General features: G+C 49.8%; 2 protein-coding genes across 16 annotated transcripts in view; both read right to left on the reverse strand.

The window, feature by feature from the left end:
* Window positions 1-32: 32 nt before the first annotated feature.
* On the reverse strand, window positions 33-18,825 carry dnmt3aa (DNA (cytosine-5-)-methyltransferase 3 alpha a). Of its 7 annotated transcripts, none has more exons than XM_084699573.1 (23): window positions 18,712-18,825; window positions 17,005-17,158; window positions 14,988-15,089; window positions 11,620-11,731; window positions 11,475-11,515; window positions 11,154-11,270; window positions 7,389-7,610; window positions 7,081-7,239; window positions 6,881-6,988; window positions 6,043-6,196; window positions 5,822-5,965; window positions 5,566-5,610; window positions 5,160-5,239; window positions 4,946-5,058; window positions 4,150-4,333; window positions 3,689-3,773; window positions 3,402-3,547; window positions 2,734-2,824; window positions 2,490-2,638; window positions 1,976-2,061; window positions 1,688-1,757; window positions 1,293-1,363; window positions 33-982 (listed from the first exon to the last, which is right to left on the reverse strand). In XM_084699573.1, exons 2-23 carry the CDS (start codon window positions 17,068-17,070, stop codon window positions 841-843), a joined length of 2,487 nt encoding a protein of 828 aa, XP_084555699.1. In that variant the 5' UTR covers window positions 17,071-17,158; window positions 18,712-18,825; the 3' UTR covers window positions 33-840. The 7 variants fall into 7 exon arrangements, with proteins under 7 accessions (XP_084555699.1, XP_084555698.1, XP_084555696.1 ...); XM_084699572.1 differs by having other exon boundaries at window positions 1,293-1,366; XM_084699570.1 differs by having other exon boundaries at window positions 1,293-1,411.
* A 562-nt stretch (window positions 18,826-19,387) lies between these two features.
* The window catches only part of dtnba (dystrobrevin, beta a), a 15,279-nt gene continuing 11,099 nt past the window's right edge, over window positions 19,388-23,567 (reverse strand). For 5 of the 9 annotated variants that reach the window (XM_084699653.1, XM_084699652.1, XM_084699651.1 and 2 more), the window contains 10 exons: window positions 23,473-23,560; window positions 23,085-23,170; window positions 22,895-23,008; window positions 22,596-22,692; window positions 22,332-22,352; window positions 22,041-22,194; window positions 21,858-21,947; window positions 21,662-21,706; window positions 21,240-21,268; window positions 19,388-21,124 (listed from right to left, as the gene is read on the reverse strand). In XM_084699653.1, the coding sequence (XP_084555779.1) occupies window positions 21,261-21,268; window positions 21,662-21,706; window positions 21,858-21,947; window positions 22,041-22,194; window positions 22,332-22,352; window positions 22,596-22,692; window positions 22,895-23,008; window positions 23,085-23,170; window positions 23,473-23,560 (703 nt within the window). In that variant the 3' untranslated portion in view covers window positions 19,388-21,124; window positions 21,240-21,260. Of the gene's footprint in view, window positions 21,125-21,234; window positions 21,269-21,661; window positions 21,707-21,857; window positions 21,948-22,040; window positions 22,195-22,331; window positions 22,353-22,595; window positions 22,693-22,894; window positions 23,009-23,084; window positions 23,171-23,472; window positions 23,561-23,567 lie in introns of all 9 variants that reach the window. The other 4 variants (XM_084699655.1, XM_084699656.1, XM_084699654.1 and 1 more) reach the window with 4 other exon arrangements.

Here is a 23,567-nt window from a genome sequence, read left to right on the forward strand (position 1 = left end):
TAGCCCCTGGAGCACATGACTAGCCCCTGGAGCACATGACTAGCCCCTGGAGCACATGACTAGCCTCTGGAGCACATGACTAGCCCCTGGAGCACATGACTAGCCCCTGGAGCACATGACTAGCCCCTGGAGCACATGACTAGCCCCTGGAGCACATGACTAGCCCCTGGAGCACATGACTAGCCCCTGGAGCACCACACTGTGGGAGTCTCTCTGTCTGGGATGTCTGAGCGTCAGTCTGACTAGCACCACAAGCTCTGGATGTTCCGCAAGTACAGTACAGCAAATATGTGTAAGTGTATATGTTTGTATGTATGTATGTGTGTGTGTGTGTGTGTGTGTGCTCACGCACGTGTGAGTCACAGCACACACCAGTCACTACCAGTGTTTTGAATGTGTACAAGAAGGGAACAGTTGTGTCTGACAGATTGGTGCGTGTGTGTGCAGGCATGTGTTGATTATAGCACAGGGGGGGGTCCTCTCAACTACAGCTACCACACACACACACACACAGTGAAGAAGACTGGTAAAAACAAAGTACCCAACCATAGCAATGATCAGCCCTGAAACCAGACAGAGTAAAACAGCAGGCTAGGTGGAGACTCTATCTGGTGGGAGGAGCTTGTTTCTCACTTCTGGTGTGTGATTGGTCAGCACCGTGGTTCGGGTCAGCCAGTAGTTTACAAGCTCTGGGAGACGTAGTCCTGTACAAGATGGAGGAAGTGTGTGTGACGTGTGTAGGGGTCAGTCTAGTGTGATATCTCTGTATGACGTATGTGTGTGTGTATTTTGTGTGTACGGTAAAAGTCAGTCCACAGTTGTGTGTGTGTGTGTGTGTGTCTAGTTGCAGGCAAAGTACTCCTTGAGAGGAGCGAAGAGGTGGCGTATAACGGGCACGCTCCAGGAGCGTCCGAGCAGCCTCTGGCGGGCCAGACGGCTCATGTTGGACACGTCTGTGTAGTGGACCGGGAAGCCAAACACCCTGGACAGGAAGAGGGGGGGCGGGGGTTAGGCCAGGGTGAAGGAACAGAGGATGAGGAGAGACTGTGTTGTCAGAGAATAGGGACAGTTGAGAGTTAACGCATGGAAGCCACTCCCCTCACACACACACACACACACACACACAGGCAGGCAGTCATTCAGACCCACATACAAACATATGGAAAGCTTGCACGCATCCACACACACGCAGAGTCATGCACATACATACACCACCAATACACACCCACCCATACACACCCACCCATATACACCCACACACACAAACAGGAAGAGGGCTTTGTGGACAGTACCTCTCCATCTCAGTACACCAGAGAATATCCTCCTTGTTGTCCATGTAGACAGGGAAGTGCTGGTCTTTCCCCTGCTTCACAGAGTTAGAGCGCGTTGTTATCGTACGCAACTTCTCAAACTGGAACACACACCCACACATCAGCACACGCACACAGAAACAAACACAATCAGGACCTAATGAACTGCACACACTGTGCTTTCAAACGTGACACTAGAGAATCGAGTGAGTCATCCACACTGTCCGACCAATCATGCTGTCAGTGCGGCTCGGCCTCAAAGCTGAAGCTTCGACTCATCTCTAATGAGAGGTCACATGACTCGTCAGTCAGAAGAACACACCTGTCCCAAACAGTACCATGATGAGAGCTTTGATACTGACACCCCCCCCCCATACCTTAGCCATGCGTCCATGCTCCAGACACTCCTGTAAGTCCAGCTTGTCGTTCACCATCGCAGAGAGAGGTCTTTAGACAGAGATATGAAGACGAATACAGAGAGAGAGAGAGAGAGAGAGAGAGAGAGAGAGAAAGAAAGAGAGAGAGAGAGAGAGAGAGAGAGAGAAATAGAGATGAAGAGAGAAATAGAGAGATGGAGTGTGGTGGAGGCAAAACACATCAATCTTAGTGTAGCTGTGTGTGTCTCTCTCTTTGTCAGCGTAAATTGTGTGTGCCATATATCTTACCTGCCCATGCCTGGAAGGTTCCCCCAGAAGTAGCGAGCTCGGTGAGCGGCGGACACCTCCTTAGCATCAATCATCACCGGGTTACACTGCAGGAGGGAGGGAGGATTATCAACACCATCTGGGCCTCAGAGTGCACTTCACTTCACCGCCACAAGGAGGCAGTGATAACCTCGACCAGATACACTGCCACTGGGCACTCAAAAGAGACGACATTTAGGTCTGTCTGTGTTCAGTTCAGTGCAGTTCATCGTTATTCATTTCCAAAGGGCAGTTTAGTTGCAGCATACAAGCATATTATATGAAAAACCACAATCACGTAAACAAGTTACATGAAAAACAATGTGTGTGTGTGTGTCTGTGTGTGTGTGTGTGTGTGTGTGTGTGTGTCTGTGTGTGTGTGTGTGTGTGTCTGTGTGTGTGTGTCTGTGTCTGTGTGTGTGTGTCTGTGTGTCTGTGTGTGTGTGTGTGTGTGTGTGTGTCTGTGTGTGTCTGTGTGTGTGTTTGGCAGACAGACCTCAAGGAAGCGGGAGATGTCTCTCTTGTCGCTGACTCCCATGGCAACCACGTTCTCAAAGAGCCAGAAGAAGGGCCGCTCGTCGCCTGGTTTGGGCCTCGCTTCATGAAGCAGCCGGTAAAACTCAAAAAACAGCCTTCCAGTCCCTTCTACAACACAGAGACAGGATATGTTGATCTGACTGAAATATATGCTAATAATTGCAAGATCCAGATAAGACTCTCTTGCACACACACACACTCACCAAAGAGGCCCTTACGGGCAGGGTTGACGATGGAAAGGTCATTGCAAGGGCTTCCTCCTATCACCAGGTCAAACGGCCCCCACTCCTGAATCTTAAACAAGCAGGAAGTGATACACAGGGTGAACCCAGGCTCATTCACACAGGAAGTGATACACAGGGTGAACCCAGGCTCATTCACACAGGAAGTGATACACAGGGTGAACCCAGGCTCATTCACACAGGAAGTGATACACAGGGTGAACCCAGGCTCATTCACACAGGAAGTGATACACAGGGTGAACCCAGGCTCATTCACACAGGAAGTGATACACAGGGTGAACCCAGGCTCATTCACACAGGAAGTGATACACAGGGTGAACCCAGGCTCATTCACACAGGAAGTGATACACAGGGTGAACCCAGGCTCATTCACACAGGAAGTGATACACAGGGTGAACCCAGGCTCATTCACACAGGAAGTGATACACAGGGTGAACCCAGGCTCATTCACACAGGAAGTGATACACAGGGTGAACCCAGGCTCATTCACACAGGAAGTGATACACAGGGTGAACCCAGGCTCATTCACACAGGAAGTGACACACAAGGTGAACCCAGGCTCATCCACACAGAAAGTGACACACAGGGTGAACACAGGCTCTGAGGGAGGAGCGTTGAAGGACACTTACATGTTTGTGTGTGACGTTGCGTACATCTCCGACATATATGATGCGTCCATGGTGACGAACGATCCCCACGGTAATGGAATCCTCGCACACCTCTGATGCCACATACCTGTCTACCTGGATCCCCAGATCCCTCAACACCAACAGACCTGCACGCACACACACACACACACATAAATATATATACACACACACACACACACACACACACAGATGCACATACAATCCTTTAATTCAACTAACCAACAGTATGAGTGTAGCATGGGTAAACACACAGTGGGTATTCTGACCTGTGGCTATTCCATCAAACAGAGAGAGCACTCTGATTGGCTGCCTTTTCTCTGCTGACACTGGGGGGTACAACTTGGCTGGTTCCTGAGAGAGAGAGAGATAAAGATAGAGAGAGAGAGAGAGAGAGAGAGAGAGAGAGAGAGAGAGAGAGAGAGAGAGAGAGAGAGAGATGAAAACACAGAGAGAGAGAGAGAGAGATAAAGACACAGAGAGAGAGAGATAAAGACACAGAGAGAGAGAGATAAAGACAGAGAGAGAGAGAGAGATATAAAGACAGAGAGATAAAGACAGAGAGATAAAGAGAGAGAGAGAGATAAAGAGACAGAGACAAAGAGAGAACAACTGAAAACAACTACCCAGCATCACCTTGCACCCCTCCTCCTCCCAGTCACTCGCAAAGCCCCTCCCCCCTCCTCCCAGTCACTCACAAAGCCCCTCCTTCCCCCTCCCAGTCACTTACAAAGTCCTGCTCGTGGTTGTTGGCGAAGAACAGCTGGAGCCTGGAGGGCCAGTCTTCCCGTCGCTGTAGCAACCCTTTTGTGTTGTGTGGTCCACACATGTAGCAGTTCCATGGATCCTCTTTAATGGCAACCTCTGCAGAGCCCACTCCCACTAGCAGATCGACACACTCCACACAGAAACACCTGCAAACACACACACACAACAAGAGGAACATCACTACACTGAATACATTATATCCCTACTGAACTGATCAAAGACATGAGAGAAATGTAAAGGTGAGTTTGTTGTATTTGTTTGCAGGTGTTGTGGTGGTGGTGTGGCGCTGTGGTGGTGGTGGTGGTGTGGTGGTGGTGGTGGGGTGGTGGTGGTGGTGTGGTGGTGGTGGTGGGGTGGTGGTGGTGGTGGTGGTGTGGTGGTGGTGGTGGGGTGTGGTGGTGGTGGGGTGGTGGTGGTGGTGTGGTGGTGGTGGGGTGGTGGTGTGGTGGTGGTGGTGTGGTGGTGGTGGTGGGGTGTGGTGGTGGTGTGGTGGTGGTGGTGTGGTGGTGTGGGGTGGTGGTGGTGGTGGTGGTGTGGTGATGGTGGTGGGGTGTGGTGGGGTGGTGGTGGTGGTGGTGGTGTGGTGGGGTGTGGTGGTGGTGGTGTGGTGGGGTGGTGGTGGTGGTGGTGTGGTGGGGTGTGGTGGTGGTGGTGTGGTGGGGTGTGGTGGTGGTGGGGTGGGGTGGGGTGGGGTGTGGTGGGGTGTGGTGGTGGTGGTGTGGTGGTGGTGGTGGGGTGGTGAGGCGCTGTGTGCTGACCTGCAGCAGTTGTTGTTGCCACACATGAGCACCTCCCTGCCTCCACAGCAGATGGTGCAGTAGGACTGGTAACCATCGTCGTCATACTGGTACGCACACTCCAGGAAGCAGTTCTGAAGGGCATAGGCCAAGGGTAGGGTTGATGAGTGTGTGTGTGTGTGTGTGTGTGTGTGTGAGAGTGTGTGTGAGAGTGTATGTGTGTGTGTGTGTGTACCTTGCAGCCCTGGCACATTGCCCCCATGAAGAGCGGGTGCTCCAGAGACACGTTGAGGCTCCCACAGGAGATACAGATGTCTGCAACACACCAGCAGGTGAGAGCAGGGTTAGACACACCAGCAGGAGAGAGCAGGGTTAGACACACCAGCAGGAGAGAGCAGGCCTGGGCAGGGGTGTTACAGCTGCTGAACACTTACAGAATGTGGCTCAACAGATTCCTTCAATTCTGGACAATTCTGTAAAGGTTCAAGTGTGTGTGTGTGTGTGTGTGTATGTGTGTGTGTGTATGTGTGTATGTGTGTGTGTGTGTGTGTGTATGTATGTGTGTGTGTGTGTGTGTGTATGTGTGTGTGTGTGTAAAGGACCGCACAGCCAGGCCCAAGGAGGGATCCAGGTGTCTGTACCTTCAATATTCCTGCTCTTCTGTCGAATTTCATAGATGAGTCTCTCTGAATGGAAACAAGAACAGTGCATAAGGTGTGTGAAGGTCTGTGAGGGTGTGTGTTACGCACACAAGGGCTTCTTTTGGGTATCTGAATTTTACTGTTCAAATTTGAGCAACCTGATTTCCGAACCTTGAATTTTTGGATCAGATTTTTTTTTAAATGGGAAACACTGATGTCTGTGGGTGTGTGTGTGTGCGTGTGTGTGTGTGTGTACCTCTGGTCCCTTCATCGATGACCTCTCTGATCTTGGGTTTGTCAGCAGAGTTCTTGCGGGGCTTCTTGGCAGGAGGAGGCGTGTATGCAGCCTCTGGCTCCGCCCACATCTCTGGATACACCTCCTTATAAGGGTTCCTCTCCTCTGCAGGGTCACATCCAGGTTATCACCTCAGCATCAAAACACTAGTGATGTGCGTGTGTGTGTGTGTGTGTGTGTACCCTCTGGAGGGTCCAGGCCCTGTGGTCCGCTTGGCAGGAAGCCCGTCATGGCCCATTCTATCATCTGTCTGTTCTGTAGCTCCACCCCCTGGCCCTCCCCCTCGTCACCTGCGTCACAGGAAGGGAGGGGCCGACCTGCCCTGGTACTTGCAACCTACACACACGACCAACCACACACACGACCACACACAGAGCCCCACACAAACAAAGACAGTAGGTGAAATTGTTTGTAGAGGTCCCAGGTGAAGGTGGTTGTCACTGTGCCGTGTCACTGTGCTGTGTCACTGTGCCGTGTCACTGTGCCGTGTCACTGTGCCGTGTCACTGTGCCGTGTCACTGTGCCGTGTCAGTGTGCTGTGTCACTGTGCTGTGTCAGTGTGCCGTGTCACTGTGCCGTGTCACTGTGCTGTGTCAGTGTGCTGTGTCGTGTCACTGTGCTGTGTCAGTGTGTGCTGTGTCAGTGTGCTGTGTCAGTGTGCTGTGTCACTGTGCTGTGTCAGTGTATTGTGTCAGTGTGCTGTGTCAGTGTGCTGTGTCACTGTGCTGTGTCAGTGTGCTGTGTCACTGTGCTGTGTCAGTGTGCTGAGTCGCTGTGCTGTGTCAGTGTGCTGTGTCAGTGTGCTGTGTCACTGTGCTGTGTCACTGTGCCGTGTCACTGTGCCGTGTCACTGTGCCGTGTCGCTGTGCCGTGTCGCTGTGCTGTGTCAGTGTGCTGTGTCAGTGTGCTGTGTGATTGTGCCATGTCGCTGTGCCGTGTCGCTGTGCCGTGTCGCTGTGCCGTGTCAAGTGTGCTGTGTCAGTGTGCTGTGTCAGTGTGCTGTGTCAGTGTGCTGTGTACCTGCAGGGCCTCATAGATGGCTCTCCTGTACATGGGCTGCTTGTTGTAGGTGGGCTGGTGGAAGGCTGAGGAAAACGAGCTCAGGAGCATCAGCTTCTCTACACACACCTACACACACACACACATACACAGAGAGGTTAGTCCCCAGCATGGCCCCACACGGCACCAGGCAGGGGTTCTCCCCGAGCGCTCACACTCACCACTGAGAACTTCCCGTCTCCAAACCACATGACCCAGCGCGTCCCCTCTGCAGCACGGCTCCTGCCACTCATCCACCAGGACACGATCCTGCCGGGCCACCAGGAGAAGCCTCGCAGCTTCCCAAACACCAGCATCCCTATCCCAAAGCCCCGGCCGTCCTGACGCACACACACACACATCCATACACACACACATCCATACACACCCACACATCCATACAAGCACACACAAATAAAGACAGAGCAGTCAGTACAAGTGTCCTTGATTGTGACACACACACCCATATTTCTCACACATCACACATTACCTGGTACTCCAACTCCCTAGGCCTGGCTCGTTCTCCCCTGGCAACGGGCAGGGGCTCTGGCGTCATGGCGACGGTGGGGGAGGCAGGGGCGGTGTGTTGCTGGGGCGGAGGCGGAGGCGGGGGTGGAGCTGGGCTGGGTGGCTCCTCCTCTTTCTGGAAGTTCCCCTCTGATAGGTCCTCCATCACGCTCATCACAGCCTCGCGGTGAGCCTGTCGCTCAGCCTAAGGGCAGAGATGGACCTCATGGTCACCAGGGCATCACAGGCATGGACCTCATGGTCACCAGGGCATCACAGGCATGGACCTCATGGTCACCAGGGCATCACAGGCATGGACCTCATGGTCACCAGGGCATCACAGGCATGGACCTCATGGTCACCAGGGCATCACAGGCATGGACCTCATGGTCACCAGGGCATCACAGGCATGGACCTCATGGTCACTAGAGCATCACAGGCATGGACCTCATGGTCACTAGAGCATCACAGGCATGGACCTCATGGTCACTAGAGCATCACAGGCATGGACCTCATGTTCACCAGGGCATCACAGGCATGGACCTCATGGTCACCAGGGCATCACAGGCATGGACCTCAAGGTCACCAGGGCATCACAGGCATGGACCTCATGGTCACCAGGGCATCACAGGCATGGACCTCAAGGTCACCAGGGAATCACAGGCATGGACCTCAAGTCATCAGGGCATCAAACACAGACAGTGTGTGTGGGGGGGGTCATCTACTATCATACCACGTCTGATCTTTTGCACACTATTTACAAACAAACTTCGTTTGGCTGCTGTGTGGGAGCTAGGCTTAGCTCAGATGATAGATTCTGGGATTGTTTCTACAAACAGGAAATGAGCAGGCCATGGGTGGGGTCTTCAATATTACACAGGGTAAACTCTGGACTGATAGAGAGCCAGGCAGAAAGAGAGAGATACAGAGAGAGTGGGAGAGAAAGAGAGAGATATACAGAGAGAGTGGGAGAGAAACAGAGAGAGATACAGGGAGAGTGGGAGAGAGAGAGAGAGAGAGAGAGAGAGAGAGAGAGAGAGAGAGAGAGAGAGAGAGAGAGAGAGAGAGAGAGAGAGAGAGAGAGAGAGAGAGAGAGAGAGAGAGAGAGTAAAAGAATGTTTATGTGTGAATGAAAGCATGAGTGAGTGTCTTGACAGCAGTATCCTCTCAGTGACCTCAGGACAGACCGTCACTGCTCTGGCTCCTGTTTGACCTCTGACCTCCATAAACTCCTAAACTCCTAATCTGCTTGTTACATGGATCACAGACACAGACCACACGCACAAATACACAAAAATACACAAATGCACGTGTGTATGCTTGTTTGTGCCCTTGTCCCTTTTTGTCTTTCAGGTATTACTCTCATTACCATCTCTCTCATTACTTTAAACCATTTGTTTCTGTGCATGTGTGAGTGTGTGTGTGTGTGTGGGAGAGATAGAGAGAGAGAGAGAGAGTGAGTGAGAGTATGTGTGTGAAAAAATACTGAGTTACATGTTTGAACTCTGATGAACTCATGTCCTGGTCAGTGTTTTTACTCGTGACTCCTCCCCTCACACCTCTGACCCGTGAACTCTGACCCCTCCAGCGAGCCGGCTACTAAACCACGCCCCTTTTATGACCGTGACTGACCCTGACCTCATGATGAACCCTTTAAGACACAACACACATACACACATTCCCGACCCCCACCACACACACACACACACATTCCCACACACACACACCAGCAAACATACAAACACCCATATTCATTTATACTGCCTTCATAAATCAATAAGTCATGAAACTGTTTCAGTACACAACAGCATTCCACACAAAAGACTAGAACCACCAGAGGAACGGTCACTTCCTGATGAGTAGTTAGTGCATTAGATCATCTAACTACAATGTCATTTGATAAAGAAGGTTTAAACAGCATTTATTTATGTTGAACCATATGTACACAAAATAGTCATAAATGCTAAACTATGTACCATCTGTCAACACACACTGGAAACGTCCCAGTTAACCACTTCTGAACGACACACACTCACATGATCAAAGGTGGACTTCAGCAAGGTTTACTGAACAACATCCTTTTAAGAAGCACAGCAACATGTGAGTCCCTGGGTAAACTTCTTTTTCTAAAGCAGTACAGCCACATACACACAAACAGACGGAAAAACAACTTACAGACAGGACATAGCACCTCTGCAACTGAAACGCTTCTCATCTCTCTTTCACTTCTTCCTCGGTTCTCCTCTCTTCTTCTCTCATCTAAATCCCATCTTCCTTTCTTCCTGGACCCAAATCCCGCTCCTCTCTCCTCCCTCTCCTGTCCCTGCCCCCTGCCACTCCCCTGTCCTTCCTCCTCTCTATTGATTGGTCAGCAGCGAGGTGTGTGATTTACTCTTGACAGGTCCTTTACAGAGCAGATGTTGTAAACCCCCCCCCCCCCCCACCACTAACATACACACACTTACATACGCAGCCAGACATACCAACACCCATGCATGTATATACGTACCCTGACACACACACACACACATGCAGACACATCTGGGCCCTAGCCAGACAGGCTGGGTAGAATTATAGCTGGTAGCCGGGGGGGGTTGGGGTGATGAGGTCCGGAGATTTGTAGTGAGAGAGAACTGGGGGGATGGTTGGCTGTGTGTGTCTGTGTCTTAATGGTGTGGGTGTGAGTGTGTGTAGTAGGTTTTAAGGACGTAGTGAGTGTTTACATGTATCCAGTATGTGTGTCGGCATGTTTGCGTCGGTGAGTGTGTGTGGTATGTGTGTGTGATTGAGGAATTAGAGCAGTATGGAGGTCAAGGGTTAGGTAAGCCTGAGGTTGACAAGGTAATAGGAGGTGTGAGGGTCAAAGCCTGGCTTGATCCTGACAGGGGTGTACACACACACACACAGACAGATAAACACTGCAAAAGCTTTTTAGCATGAGAAAGGATATATCTTTCATCCTAATGATCAATATAGTGAAACAAATGGACTATATTGGGTTACACTAAAGGTGGCACATGCTGTGAAAGGCTATATAAGGTTACATTATCCCAGTACTTTCCCAGCCTCGCTTAAATACAACTGAGATCCTAAGGAGAGAACGCAACATACTGAGGTTTCATGGAAGTATAGAATTCCTATCTGGTAATGTACAGCAACCCCTCCTTGTCCCCCTTCCCCTCTCTCTCTCTCTCTCTCTCTCTCTTTCTCTCTCTCTCTCTCTCTCTCTCTCTCCTCTCTCTCTCTCTCTCTCTCTCTCTCTCTCCCTCCCTCTCTCTCTCTCTCTCTCTCTCTCTTTCTCTCTCAACAATGTATTTATTCCATAGTGGATAATGGACAGAGTGAACAGCTGGCTGTAATTCTCCAGCAAGAAAAAAACTTTGCTTAGAAAATCTGGAAACAGTTAACCCCTGTCTCACAGCTCCCCTCAGTTTCCCTCTCTCTCTCTCTCTCTCTCTCTCTCTCTCTCTCTCTCACACACACACACACACACACAGGCACACGCTTCTATTTCACACACCTTGGTGGAGCTTTAAGCTTGCCTACAGTGCAGGGCTAGTAGACTGTGGTTGAGAGTGAAAGGTGTGAGAATTTAGTGTGACAGGAAACCACACGTACTTAAGCCATCCTCTCTACCTCTCTATCTCTCGCTCCTCTCTTTCTCTCTCACTCTCTCACCATCTCTCTCTCTCTGAAAATGACTATATTGCTTCAGTTCTCTCTCTCTCTCTGTCTCTCTCTCTCTCACCTCTATCTTCCAGCGGCTGATCCACTCATCCCTCTGTCTCCTGCTGATGTAATATGGGTCTCCTGCCTGAAACGTCACTCTGGGCACAGGCCTCCTCCGCAGCCTGCCGCTATCCCCCTGCACACACACACACACGCACGCACACACACACACGCATGTGCACACACATACATACAAGGTTCCGTTGGGACACCAGAATTCTAAAGTTACTGTGTAAAGTCCTTATAGTGCAGAAGTTGCTGTGCACGTGCGTCCGGGTGCGAGCTGCATCACTCTCAGGTGGAGTCAGGCGCGACAAGGTGGGCGGCAGCTCATGCTTACCTCCATCTTGGGGGAGTCACAGGTGCTGTCGTCTGTCTCATCTGAAAGAGAAGAGAGACCGTCAGGAGGATGTGTGGGTGTGTGTGATTGTGTGTGTGTGTGTGTGTGTGTGTGTGTGTGTGTTGGGGTGGAGGCGTTCACTCACGCCTCTCAGGATGCTCTAGTTTCCGGCGCCCACGTTTCCTGCGAGGGGAGGGGTCTGTCTCCTCAGGGGGCGTCGGGGGAGCATTAACACAGGGGTCAGAGTTCACCAGGTCCTGAAAGTGAGAGGGCGAGAGAGAGAGAGAGAGACAGAGAGACATAGAGAGACATAGAGAGAGAGAAATTAGGAAACGTTTTGTGTGTCAGCTGCGGTGTGGGACAGACATGTGCTAATTGTGACTTTTCACGCACTGTGGCACCCTCACTCACACACACACACACACACTTACTCACTACGTATTAGAGTCAATGCTTGTTAGCACGATCTTAAGCAGGTGTGCCTGAGGGAAAGTCTGCACAGGATCAGTCTGAATGACCCCTCTAATCACTCTCTCTCTCACACACACACACGCACGCTCACAAACACACACTTCTGAATATAGTACTAAGCGTGTCTGTGGGGAAAGAAGTTGCTTAGTTAATTCTGTAATAAGCAGTCATATAGACAATCCTGGGTGTATAATTAAGCTGGCATTACAATAGCCTGTGTTGATACAATTAAATGTAGTCATTTAGCAGACGCTCTTGTCCAAAGCGACTTACAGTAAGTACAGGCACATTCCCCCTAGGCAAGTAGGGTGAAGTGCCTTGCCCAAAGACACAACGTCATTTGGCACAGCCAGGAATCTATCCGGCAACCTTCTGATTACTAGCCCGACTCCCTCACCGCTCAGCCATCTGACTTCCCATACAGTTTGTGTTTATTGAAGTAGACTGCTAACACACAACAGCATTTTGTCACATTACCTGCTATTTTAACAAAGCAGACAAACGTATAGGATTTGGTATGATGATAATGACAACTTTTTGCTATTGTCTTACTATCTTATATTATGAACCCTAGCTAAAACAGTAGCGCAACAAAGTACATTTAATGATGCTAACCACTAATACTAGGCTACATTCTCTAACTGGCTAGCAGTATTTTATAGGCGTGTTGCTAACAGGCTAGCAGTGTTTTATAGATGGGTCGTTAAGAAGAAAGAAAGAACGGTGGGGGCAGAGGGGGGGATTGTTGCGAGAGTAGAAGCTACGCTAACGCTAACTAGCGCTAACAAGCCTGGCGAGACTAATGAACAGGTGAGAAGATCTATAAAACACAAGGGACAAAGTGCCCCTGGAACAACCACACCCTGCACAGACACAAAGAGAGAAAAATTAAAAACCTAAAGTACACAGACGCAAACTTGTAAGAAGAGATGATCCGCCATACTTCAGAAAAAGCCGTGAGTGTATCGCCCCCTCTGTTTCGTACCAATGAAGGACCTTCTGTGCTAAAGCACGGAGTACATTTAGGACCAGAGAAGGACAAACATACAGGAATAGAGGATGGGCGGGGGCTCTATAAAGAGAGAAAAAACACAGAAAACTCACAGCTAGCGCTTCACCCCCTTTAAGCAGCGCCACACTCTCTTGAAAACCACCTTTTGCACATTTCTTTACCCTCTCAATTCATCAAGCTCTTTCTCTCTCTCTCTCTCTCTCTCTCATCCTCCACTTCCTCTCGTTCTCTCTCCAGTGCCAACTTCCTGTTTTTTATTCACATTCAAAGCTGACCTCATGCACGTGAAGCCCTATCTTGGTTCTGCATGTAATAGCCATTTAAAGTACCTGGTGTTCTATACAAGACCCAAAGTGTGAGAACAGCAGGATAACCATGACAGTGACACTGACCACCTCAAACGTCCTTCTGGTTCCCTCACTGCCAGTTGTGTTTTCATTCCCCGTGAAGGGGTCACAGTGTTAAGGCGGGCTCAACGTTGTCCTTAAGCCCAGAGCCAGGATCACATTACCCTAACCCCCTACCCACCCACCCTAATCATAACAATAAGCAGGAGTGAGAGAGAGAGAGAGAGAGAGAGAGAGAGAGAGAGAGAGAGAGAGAGGAGAGAGAGACGGAGAGAGAGGAGTAAGAAAATATCTGGCATCCTCTCAACTTCACGCAGCTTCTAAAGGGGCCTGGGTGAATGGGGCTCAGTGTAGACTGTGGTTAGACACAGTACACACATGCCTGCAAACTAACACACAGACACACACATGCACACACATGCACACTGCTACCCACAGGCTCAGAAACACATGGTTTCAACGGTAGAGATGAGAGAGGAAGAGCAGAGAGGAGGAAAGAGGGGGATGTCTTTAAATAGCTCAGAGAGAGAAAGACAGAGAGAGTGAGAGAGAGACAGAGAGAGAGAAAGAGAGACAGAGAGACAGAGAGAAACAGAGAGAGAGAGAAAAAGAGAGAGGGAGAAAAAGAGAGAGATCCATTTCTCATAATCCATTTAACTATGGAACTATCACTATTACTGGTCTGGATGGATTGGTGTGGAGGAGGGAGGGGGAAGGCGGGAAAAGTGAGAGAGTAAAATGATATACAGTAAATCCTCCCTCCCTCTTTTTCTTCCTTTCTCTGGTCTATAGTTAGTCTGTCAACCTCATAGCTCCACCCTTAGCGCCACACAATGGCTCTATTCCTGGATACATTCTGGAGGGCGTGCGATGGTGTGTGCAAGGGGGTGTGTGCGTGCTGTATGTGTGTCTGTGTGTTAAAGGGGTGTGGGTATGAGAGGGAGTTTGGAACCTCACACAGGGTGTAGAAAAGCGGAAAACTGGAAGGGGAAAGAGGGCACCCACACAGGGTTCCAGTACTGGCAGGTTCCATCGCTTCTGAGCCCGAAGCGGCTCACTTTAGCCGGGCCGGCCGGCCCTATCAGGCTTTTACATCCTCACATCGCTCTCTTTCTACTGTTCTTGAAAGCCTGAGGTAGGAGGCAAGCGAGGCTTAGGCCGAGATGCAAGGATATAGAGGGGAGGAAGTGAGGCGCTGTCTTCTGACAGGAGGCTTAGTCAAGCAGACTACCTGTCAATGCTCAGACAGCCAAGCAGGCTGAGACCTGCCCTTAGACACACACACACACACACACACACGCGCACACACACACACACACACACACACATGCACACACACACATGCACACACACACACACACACATGCACACACACACACACACACACACACACACATGCACACACACACATGCACACACACACACACACACACACACACACACACAGCTACTGGGTGTTTCTCCAGAGTCTCGTCTAACTGACAGTCTGTGTGATCAGCTGGACTCAGGTGGTGAACACAGAAATACTCTACACACACAAAGAAAGGAGAGGAGAGAGAAAAATAGAGAAAGAGAGAGATAGGGAGAGTAGAGAGAGAGAGAGGAGATGGGGGCTGAAAGTAGTGCAGGGCTTGATAGAGTGAAAGTCATGGCGCCATGGATACTGCTGATGATGTCACTCACAGGAGACTGGGTCTTGCGTTTCCTACTGGGCCGTCCGGCTCGGCGGGCAGGGAGACTGGCGGCCACTCCCTCGGGACTGTCATGGTCCGCTCCGTCTTCACTCTGACCAATCACAGACAGCTGGTGTTAGACGTCAGCCAATCACACAGCAGCCCCGAACAGACTGAAGCAGGAGTTGCAGTAAATGCAGTTTCAGGTACCGTGTAATAACAGTGTCGCGATTGTATAGTTTGCTATGAAAAAAACGACGTCTCTGTAAGGTACACTCAGACAGTGGCTTCAAATGTTCCTATTGGACAACACAGCTGTCTTTGTTTCATTATAGGTGGGGGCAAAATGTCTCTCTCTCTCTCTGTCTCTCCCTCTCTGCTCATTCCTCTCTTTCCCCATCTGTCTGTTCCTCCCTCGTTCGGTAGGCTGGCTGCTGATGACCGTGGAGTGGTTGCTAAGGTGAGGAAACTGCTTAGCAACTGTCACAGAGGAGCCGATGTGCTGACTAAACCTCCCGATGTCACTTCCTTGACGACCGGCATAGCAACCGTATGGACAACCCACGGGTTCTGCACTGCTAGCCTGCCGTGTGCGGGCGTACAGCGCTCACTACCGGAGAGTTCTCCGAAATTCCAACCTTATCTGCCATCAGCTGAATCGACCCCCAATCCTGACTTTGCATGAACAAACAAATGACACTAATGTAAACATCTTGAAAGACTAATTATAACCAACCTACCAGACCATCCACACACATACGGTACACTCACACACACACGATTGTCTGTTCGTATCTCAGGTCTATTTCTGTCTCCTGCAGGTTATTTTAGGCTACTGCTGTTGCTAAGCAACCAGACGGCTGCCAGGGCGACAAGAGGAAGATCCCAACAGCAGCAGGCAGCTTGTCCTCTATCCTCCCTCTCCTTCGTCCCTCCCTCCCTCCCTCCCTCCCTCTCTCTCTCCCTCTCTCTCTCTCTCTCTCTCTCTCTCTCCCTCTCTCTCTCTCTGTCTCTCTCTGTCTCTCTCTCTTTCTCTCTCTCTTTCTCTCTCTCTTTCTCTCTCTCTCTTTTCCTCTCTCTCTCTCTTTCTCTCTGCATCCCTCTAACTCATCTACTTCCACCTCTTATCCTCCAATTTTTCTAAATTTTCATCCTGCATCCCCCCCCCCCCCAAAAAAAAAAAAAAAAATCCCCATTCTACTCTATTGTTTCATAATGAAGAATCATAGTCAGCCCTGCCCTTCAGCCCAACCCATTTCTCTCTCCTAAACCATTTTCCATTTTTCTCTTTCTGCATCCCTCCAGTCATCCCTCCAGGTGCACACAAACAATGGGGAAGTCCTACAGTCCCTGGGACTCAACGCTGCGTTTCTAAGCAGAAAATAGAAGGTCTCAGGAAAACACATACAAAATCCAGACCAAGTTGGCTGGGTGCCAGTGTGTGTGTGTGTGTGTGTGTGTGAGTGTGTGTGTGTGTGTGTGTGTGTGTGTGTGAGTGTGAGTGTGTGTGTGTGTGTGTGTGTGAGTGTGTGTGTGTGTGTGTGTGTGAGTGTGTGTGTGTGTGTGTGTGTGTGTGAGTGTGTGTGTGTGTGTGTGTGTGTGTGTGTGTGTGTGTGTGTGTGTGTGTGTGTGTGTGAGTGAGTGTGAGTGTGTGTGTGTGTGTGTGTGTGAGTGTGTGTGTGTGTGTGTGTGAGTGTGTGTGTGTGTGTGTGTGTGTAAGGCAGGTCTTTATATAGTAGTAACAGAGAATGAGGTTCAGACTTTCACAGATTTATGAGCTCTGCCCTGGGCTCTAGGGGAGCAAATGAAAGAGGCCATTTTTCACCTCAAGAGTCTGTATGTATGTGTGTGTGTGTGTGCATCTGTCTGTGTGTGTGCGCGTATTCTTGAACGTATTCTTCACTGGATCGTGAAGTGGTTTGGGGGTGAATGTAAATATATAACTATTAGTTTAATGATTACTTAAACACACAAAGCAACACACACACGTAAATGCCACCAACATGGTGTTTGTTGAGGGTTCTCACCATGTCATTGGTTGGGTCAGTCTCTGGAGGCTGGAGTGCATTGGTGGCTGGAGAATTGGACGGCATGGTGGGAATTCTTATCAAAACGGTATAAAAAAAACTTAAAACATCAAAAATGGCTTTTGTAGCACCTTCATCCAGTCCTTCCAATTACCTGTACATGAGGTTAAAGAGATGCTTTAGTACATCAGGCAGGTTCCAGTCAAAGTCATCGACGGAACATCTTTAATTGAGCAAGAAATTGACTGAACATTAAACGAAACTTGATTTTTTTTGGTGAGATCAATAACCATTCTAATGACAATATTAACATTCAGATATAAAATAAAAATAAGACCTTTTCCACATTTGCAGTTAAGGCCAGGTGTGTGTGTGTGTGTGTGTGTGTGTGTGTGTGTGTGTGTGTGTGTGTGTGTGTGTGTGTGATGAGAGAAAAACAAATGTGGCTGTGCTGAGCAATGACAGGTCTGACTGGTAACAGGGATTACAACCACCCCTTCCCCACCCCACCCTCTCCCCACCCCACCCTCTCCCCACCCCACCCCACCCCTTCCCCACCCCACCCCTTCCCCACCCCACCCTCTCCCCACCCCACCCCACCCTCTCCCCACCCCACCCTCTCCCCACCCCCACCCAAACTTCCACAGATCATGCCTAACAGTCATGCCTGGAGGAAGAAACCTGAAGTTTCTCATGACATCATGGCAGAAATCCTCCACTCAAGACGACCAATATGTCAGGCCTACGTGAGTATGTCTTTTGAACGTGGAAACAGAAGTTCTTGGAAGCACGGAACTACAGAAGAGGTGGTGTACACAGTAGGCCTATCAAAAACACCCACACTCTGCGCCGTCAGCAAAACTTCTCCACAGAGTAAGTGTATGTAGGTCATTGTCTTTAAACTAAAACATGCGCAAGTTTCTCACAAATGTATGTAAATAATAGGGATACTATCCGTGGTCATCATTTAGTCTTTCGCGGATTATGTCTCCGTTATTGACATCAGTCGTTTTGTGTCAAGACAACAACGGTCTGCGCCTGTGTGTCTGGGTGGGTATGATCTAGTTGCGCAAAAAAAGGTTGGTTCCGGGCCAAACTAGGCCTACACTACAGAATTTCCAATAATGAAGCAGCGACGGCCTTTTAACAAACGCGCGCGCGTGCACAAATACACACAGTTATACAAAACACGACACGACCCTATTACCGAAACAAAGCCACGCGTTATCCAAATAACTGGACAAATACGCCGGTGACTGTCTCCTCAAGTGCAGAGTGGCGGCAGGATCGATAGTCCCTCGGTGAACGGCGTTGGTAGATTACTGGGTCAGGTAAAACGGGGGCGCGGACAGACTCAATGCACCCGTTAACCTCAGCATGCGCGTTCCGCGGCGACAGCTACGCGCTTGTGTCTGCATCTGGAGTAAAGCCGTGCTCACGATGTGCCTGCGGGGGGTATCAGTTAAACTTCCCCGTCGCGAGTTGTCGTTATTAACGGGAAAGGTGTCCGGTATGTCGGCGTTTACCCTAAATAAATCTCCTCAAGTTCAATCGCCCGTAGCCGTATATAATGCGCACAGCTACACGTTCAGACAGCTAAAAATGGTACCCTGTTTTATTTAGACGCACTGTGCGTGATAGGCCTAAGGTACATAACCTAAACAACTGTGTCAATATGTCTCCAGGGAGATGGAGGTTGATATTTACCGTGTTGGCCGTCCCAGGCCCGGACCCCGCGATCGTCTCACTCCCTCGCTCTCTACCGGGTCTCCCTCCGTTTCTGCTCGTACTCCCTGTCTCTTTCCACCGGCCTTCTCTCACGAGCCGCAGAGGCCGCCACACCGGAAAAGTTTCCGCTGGGTCCTAAAGTCTGGTGCTGTTCACCACCACACAAACCTGTAGACATACAGACAGACACGGTGGCATAGACGCTTCCTTTCTCTCTCTCCTTCTAAACCCAAATTTCTCGGACAGGTAGCTGACTATCTAGCTGGCTGACCTGTGGCCGACCCTGGCCTACTGACCCTCTCAGGTGAAACCGAGAGGTGGGCTGGGGAGGGGACTGGGGTGAAGGCTACAATTTATGGGAGTCAGTAAGGTCACAACCCAGACCTTTGAGAACTTCATTCAGTCCTCAGTTTTCTCCCCGCCCATACTTTCCCCAGCTCTCACACACACACAGACACACACACTCACTGTCAAAACACACTCACACACATTCTCCAACTCATGACCCAGACCTGACCTTTGCTGAAGAATCATGGGAAACTTGAGATCAAGAGCTCATCAATATTAATGATGAGCTTTAAATTACCACCCCCAAAAAACTGTTCTGTGAAAAACAACAATCAAACAGAGATGATTAGAGAGACTGACAAGATGATTTGTGTTAAATAATATTTATTGATGATGAAACAGATTAACACAGCATTGACCAGTCATGTCCAGGATTACGCATCAGAGCTAAGCATGCTTAAAGTTACTCTTTAATGACGATCCCTTTCACATACCATTCATCCATCCATTCACTTCACCACTCACACTCTCAGTCAGTCATTCAGAAATTCGTTTTTTTAAGCATGCTTAATGGTTTCCAATTTCAACAAAACAGGAAGTGAGGTCATGTTCCACTAGGGAGTGGGCAATGTAGTAGCACCTATACTAGGTTTCTAAGCTGCCAATGGAAACCACAGTGACAGCGGATATTGAGAAGATATGCAAGTTTACAAGGCACGGGCACACACGCTCATTCAGCAGGAAAGGTTTTGCTGCCCAAGACAGATACAGCACTTACTCGAAACTTCATCTCCCATAATCCTGTGCCTCTGGCAGGAGCATGAAGGGCATGTGACCTCATTATACAGCAGAGAAAAACTATCGGACCAACTCTTTCATTATCACACACACATGCACACACATCCACAAAATAACTTTCATATACGCAAACTCGCAAACTTGTTTGCGCGGCTGGAGTTATAAAAGAGCTAAACCGACAGCCCTCAGGGAACACCTAGTCTGACGACAGTACCAGTACCCTGCCCTGTGCTTACACACACAGACATACTGTCACACACAGGCACGAGGTGAGTTATTATCCTTCTCTGCTCAGCCTCGACACAGAGAGAGAGAGAGGAGAGCTGTGACGGTCTGTCTCTGGCCGTACTCAGTTTGACCAAGAGAACCCACCCAGGCAGACGGAGAATCACACACACCATGGGATCATCTCAAGGTTGTAAATAAACACACAGTGCTGATGGCACATGCCCCCTCACTCTCTCATCCCCTCATCCAGTATCCCTCAGTTCACCTCCTCTCTCTCATCCCCTCATCCAGTATCCCTCAGTTCACCTCCTCTCTCTCATCCCCTCATCCAGTATCCCTCAGTTCACCTCCTCTCTCTCATCCCCTCATCCAGTATCCCTCAGTTCACCTCCTCTCTCTCATCCCCTCATCCAGTATCCCTCAGTTCACCTCCTCTCTCTCATCCCCTCATCCAGTATCCCTCAGTTCACCTCCTCTCTCTCATCCCCTCATCCAGTATCCCTCAGTTCACCTCCTCTCTCTCATCCCCTCATCCAGTATCCCTCAGTTCACTTCCTCTCTCTCATCCCCTCATCCAGTATCCCTCAGTTCACCTCCTCTCTCTCATCCCCTCATCCAGTATCCCTCAGTTCACCTCCTCTCTCATCCCCTCATCTTGGCCTCTTCCTCTTACTTTCTGTACCTACTTTCTTTCTACTTTTCTCTTTTCTCTTTTCTTTAGAAAACATCTGCTTCTCCTTCCGTCTCTCTCTCTCTCTTTACCCCTCTATAAAGCATATGGCAGATCATATTTTAGACCAAATCAGTAGATTTCATATTGCTTATAAAGCTCTGAACACTCAAAACAAAATCAAAACAAAATAAAATCACATATAAAGAGAAATCCATATCAAACAGAATCACAGCAATATATCAGTAGGGTCAGTCAATTTGGTGTCCAGCATTATGATTGGTTGATTGGAGGGGAGCTGGCTTTGATGCTCAAGTCCTATTGGAGAACACCAAATAGAGTTCCAAAAGCTCGCTGGCTCTTTGGTGTTGCCACGACAACAGCTGCAGTCGAGTCGTATCACTTGGCCTGGGGGGAGACAGAGAAAAGATCCAGCCCATCAACGAACTAGGAGATTAAAACACAGCCAGTCAGAGTTTGGTAATGATAAAGCAAAGGGCATGATAGACGTGACTTACTATACCTCTGTGTCCTCTGGGTCTCCTTAACCTGCTGAGACAGACAGACATGGTTAGAGACAAGCCCCATTTGAACCATACAGGGGTCTAGTTAAGAGGGTAGTGGTCTAGTTAAGAGGGTAGTGGTGTAGTTAAGAGGGTAGTGGTGTAGTTAACAGGGTAGTGGTGTAGTTAAGAGGGTAGTGGTGTAGTTAAGAGGGTAGTGGTGTAGTTAAGAGGGTAGTGGTGTAGTTAGGAAGGTAGTGGTGTAGTTAAGAGGGTAGTGGTCTGGTTGAGAGGGTAGTGGTCTGGTTGAGAGGGTAGTGGTGTAGTTAAGAGGGTAGTGGTGTAGTTAAGAGGGTAGTGGTGTAGTTAAGAGGGTAGTGGTGTAGTTAAGAGGGTAGTGGTGTAGTTAAGAGGGTAGTGGTGTAGTTAGGAAGGTCCTTACCTCTATCTTTTCCATTCAGCAATCTCTCCTCTTCTTCATCACCATCTGCAGAGAGGGAAAGATCCAGGAAGGTTTGGCTTCATTTGTCATTTGAAGTTCTGCAATGCACTTGCGACCCCGGTACAGGTAAGTGTGTGCCATTATCATACACACACAGAGAGGTGTGTGTGTGTGAGTGTGTGTGTGTGTGTCGTACCAGAGTGCATCTCCTTCACCAGAGATGACATGGTGTTGGTGATGGAGTCTGCTGCAACCAGCAGATCATTACGGAGGTTCCTCCTGGGACCTGGAGGGAAAACAGTCCAATCAGGGGTCAGGGAACACACACACACACACAGACATCTATTACACAGGTGTAGACAAACACACAAGTCTTTACCGTGAGCAAAGGCCTCTTGTACATCGCCCCCTACTCCTGCTAGTGAGTCCCGGGGGGGGTAGGCAGGTGAGTGAGAGGGGGAGGGGCCTGCTGAGCGGGCTGGGGTCGGGACCTGGCGAGGGGGTGTGGCCTGGGCGGAGCCTGCTGCCTGAGCCTGAAAGAAAGAGAGAGCGAGAGAGGTGAACACAACGCAATATACACCTGTCGTGTTCTCAGACAGACGTTTAGAGAAGTGTACAAATGGAGACGGAGGAAAAGAGACAGACGAAGGAAAAGAAAGAGAGAACTTACAGCCTGCCTTTGCTCCTCGTCCTACGGGGTGCAGCGGAAAGATGAAAGGAAGACAGAAGAAAGAGGGAAAAGTGAGAAATAACAGCAGAAGGAAACCAGCATGAGAGCTTTACTGCATCAAAGAATCCAAGATTAGAAACAGCGAGGGAACGAGTAGAGGAAGAGAGGAGGGCTGGGTAAGGACAACTGCCCTCTAGTGGTGGATGTCTCTCCCTGCATGCAAGTGTGTATGTGTGTATGTGTGTGTGTGTGTGTGCAGTTCACCTTCAGAAGCTTCATCAGCCCTTCCAGCTGCACCATCAGCTCCCTCCTGCTCTCCTGCAGAGCTGACATCCTCTGCTCCAACTCTTCCTTCCTCTGCCTGAAACACACGCACACACACACTTAATACTAAGACATTTAAGACATTACACACTTAAGACATTAATGGTACCAGTCAGTCATTAGCTCGAGTATTCTAGTTTGGTCTTTGTCCGTTTCATCCCAAGAGCACTGGGCCTGGCCTAGTGAAGCTGCGGTGAAGCCTGGGCCACGGGTAGGGTCTGTGCCCAGACAGGGGATACCTGAGCTGTCGTAGCTCTGCCAGAAGGGTGGGGTTGGTGTGGCCCTTCTCGGGACTGGGCTGGCACGCCGTCTCATGCTCCATGCGCAGGCTCTGGATCTCTGCCAGAATCTCTCTGAAACAGAACAAAGACACTTCAGTATTAACACAGACACACACAGGCAACTACGATAGCGTTTTGACTTGTGTACCTGTTCTTATGCTCCAGTTGGGCAATGAGCTGTCTCTGCTGTTTATTTACATCTACATTTTGACCCCGATTAGCTGCAGGTCTGTCCTGAAATACAGACACACACACACACACTCTAAACTTTAGCAACATTCATCAACATCCTCAACCAACAGGTCCTGTGTTGGTGTGCAGGGTGGTAGAGGTGTGTAGTGTTGGTGTGCAGGGTGGTAGAGGTGTGTTGGTGTGCAGGGTGGTAGAGGTGTGTTGGTGTGCAGGGTGGTAGAGGTGTGTAGTGTTGGTGTGCAGGGTGGTAGAGGTGTGTAGTGTTGGTGTGCAGGGTGGTAGAGGTGTGTTGGTGTGCAGGGTGGTAGAGGTGTGTAGTGTTGGTGGATCAGTATGTGACGTACGCCTGGGGTGTCAGTCTCAGCTAGTCGTGAAGCGTAGCGGGCGATGAGGCTGTGCTCCTCGTCCCGTCTGCTGGGGCTGTCCAGGGCACTGACAC

Source organism: Hypomesus nipponensis, chromosome 6, assembly GCF_054491055.1.
Source record: "Hypomesus nipponensis isolate SF chromosome 6, ASM5449105v1, whole genome shotgun sequence".
NCBI lineage: Eukaryota > Metazoa > Chordata > Actinopteri > Osmeriformes > Osmeridae > Hypomesus > Hypomesus nipponensis.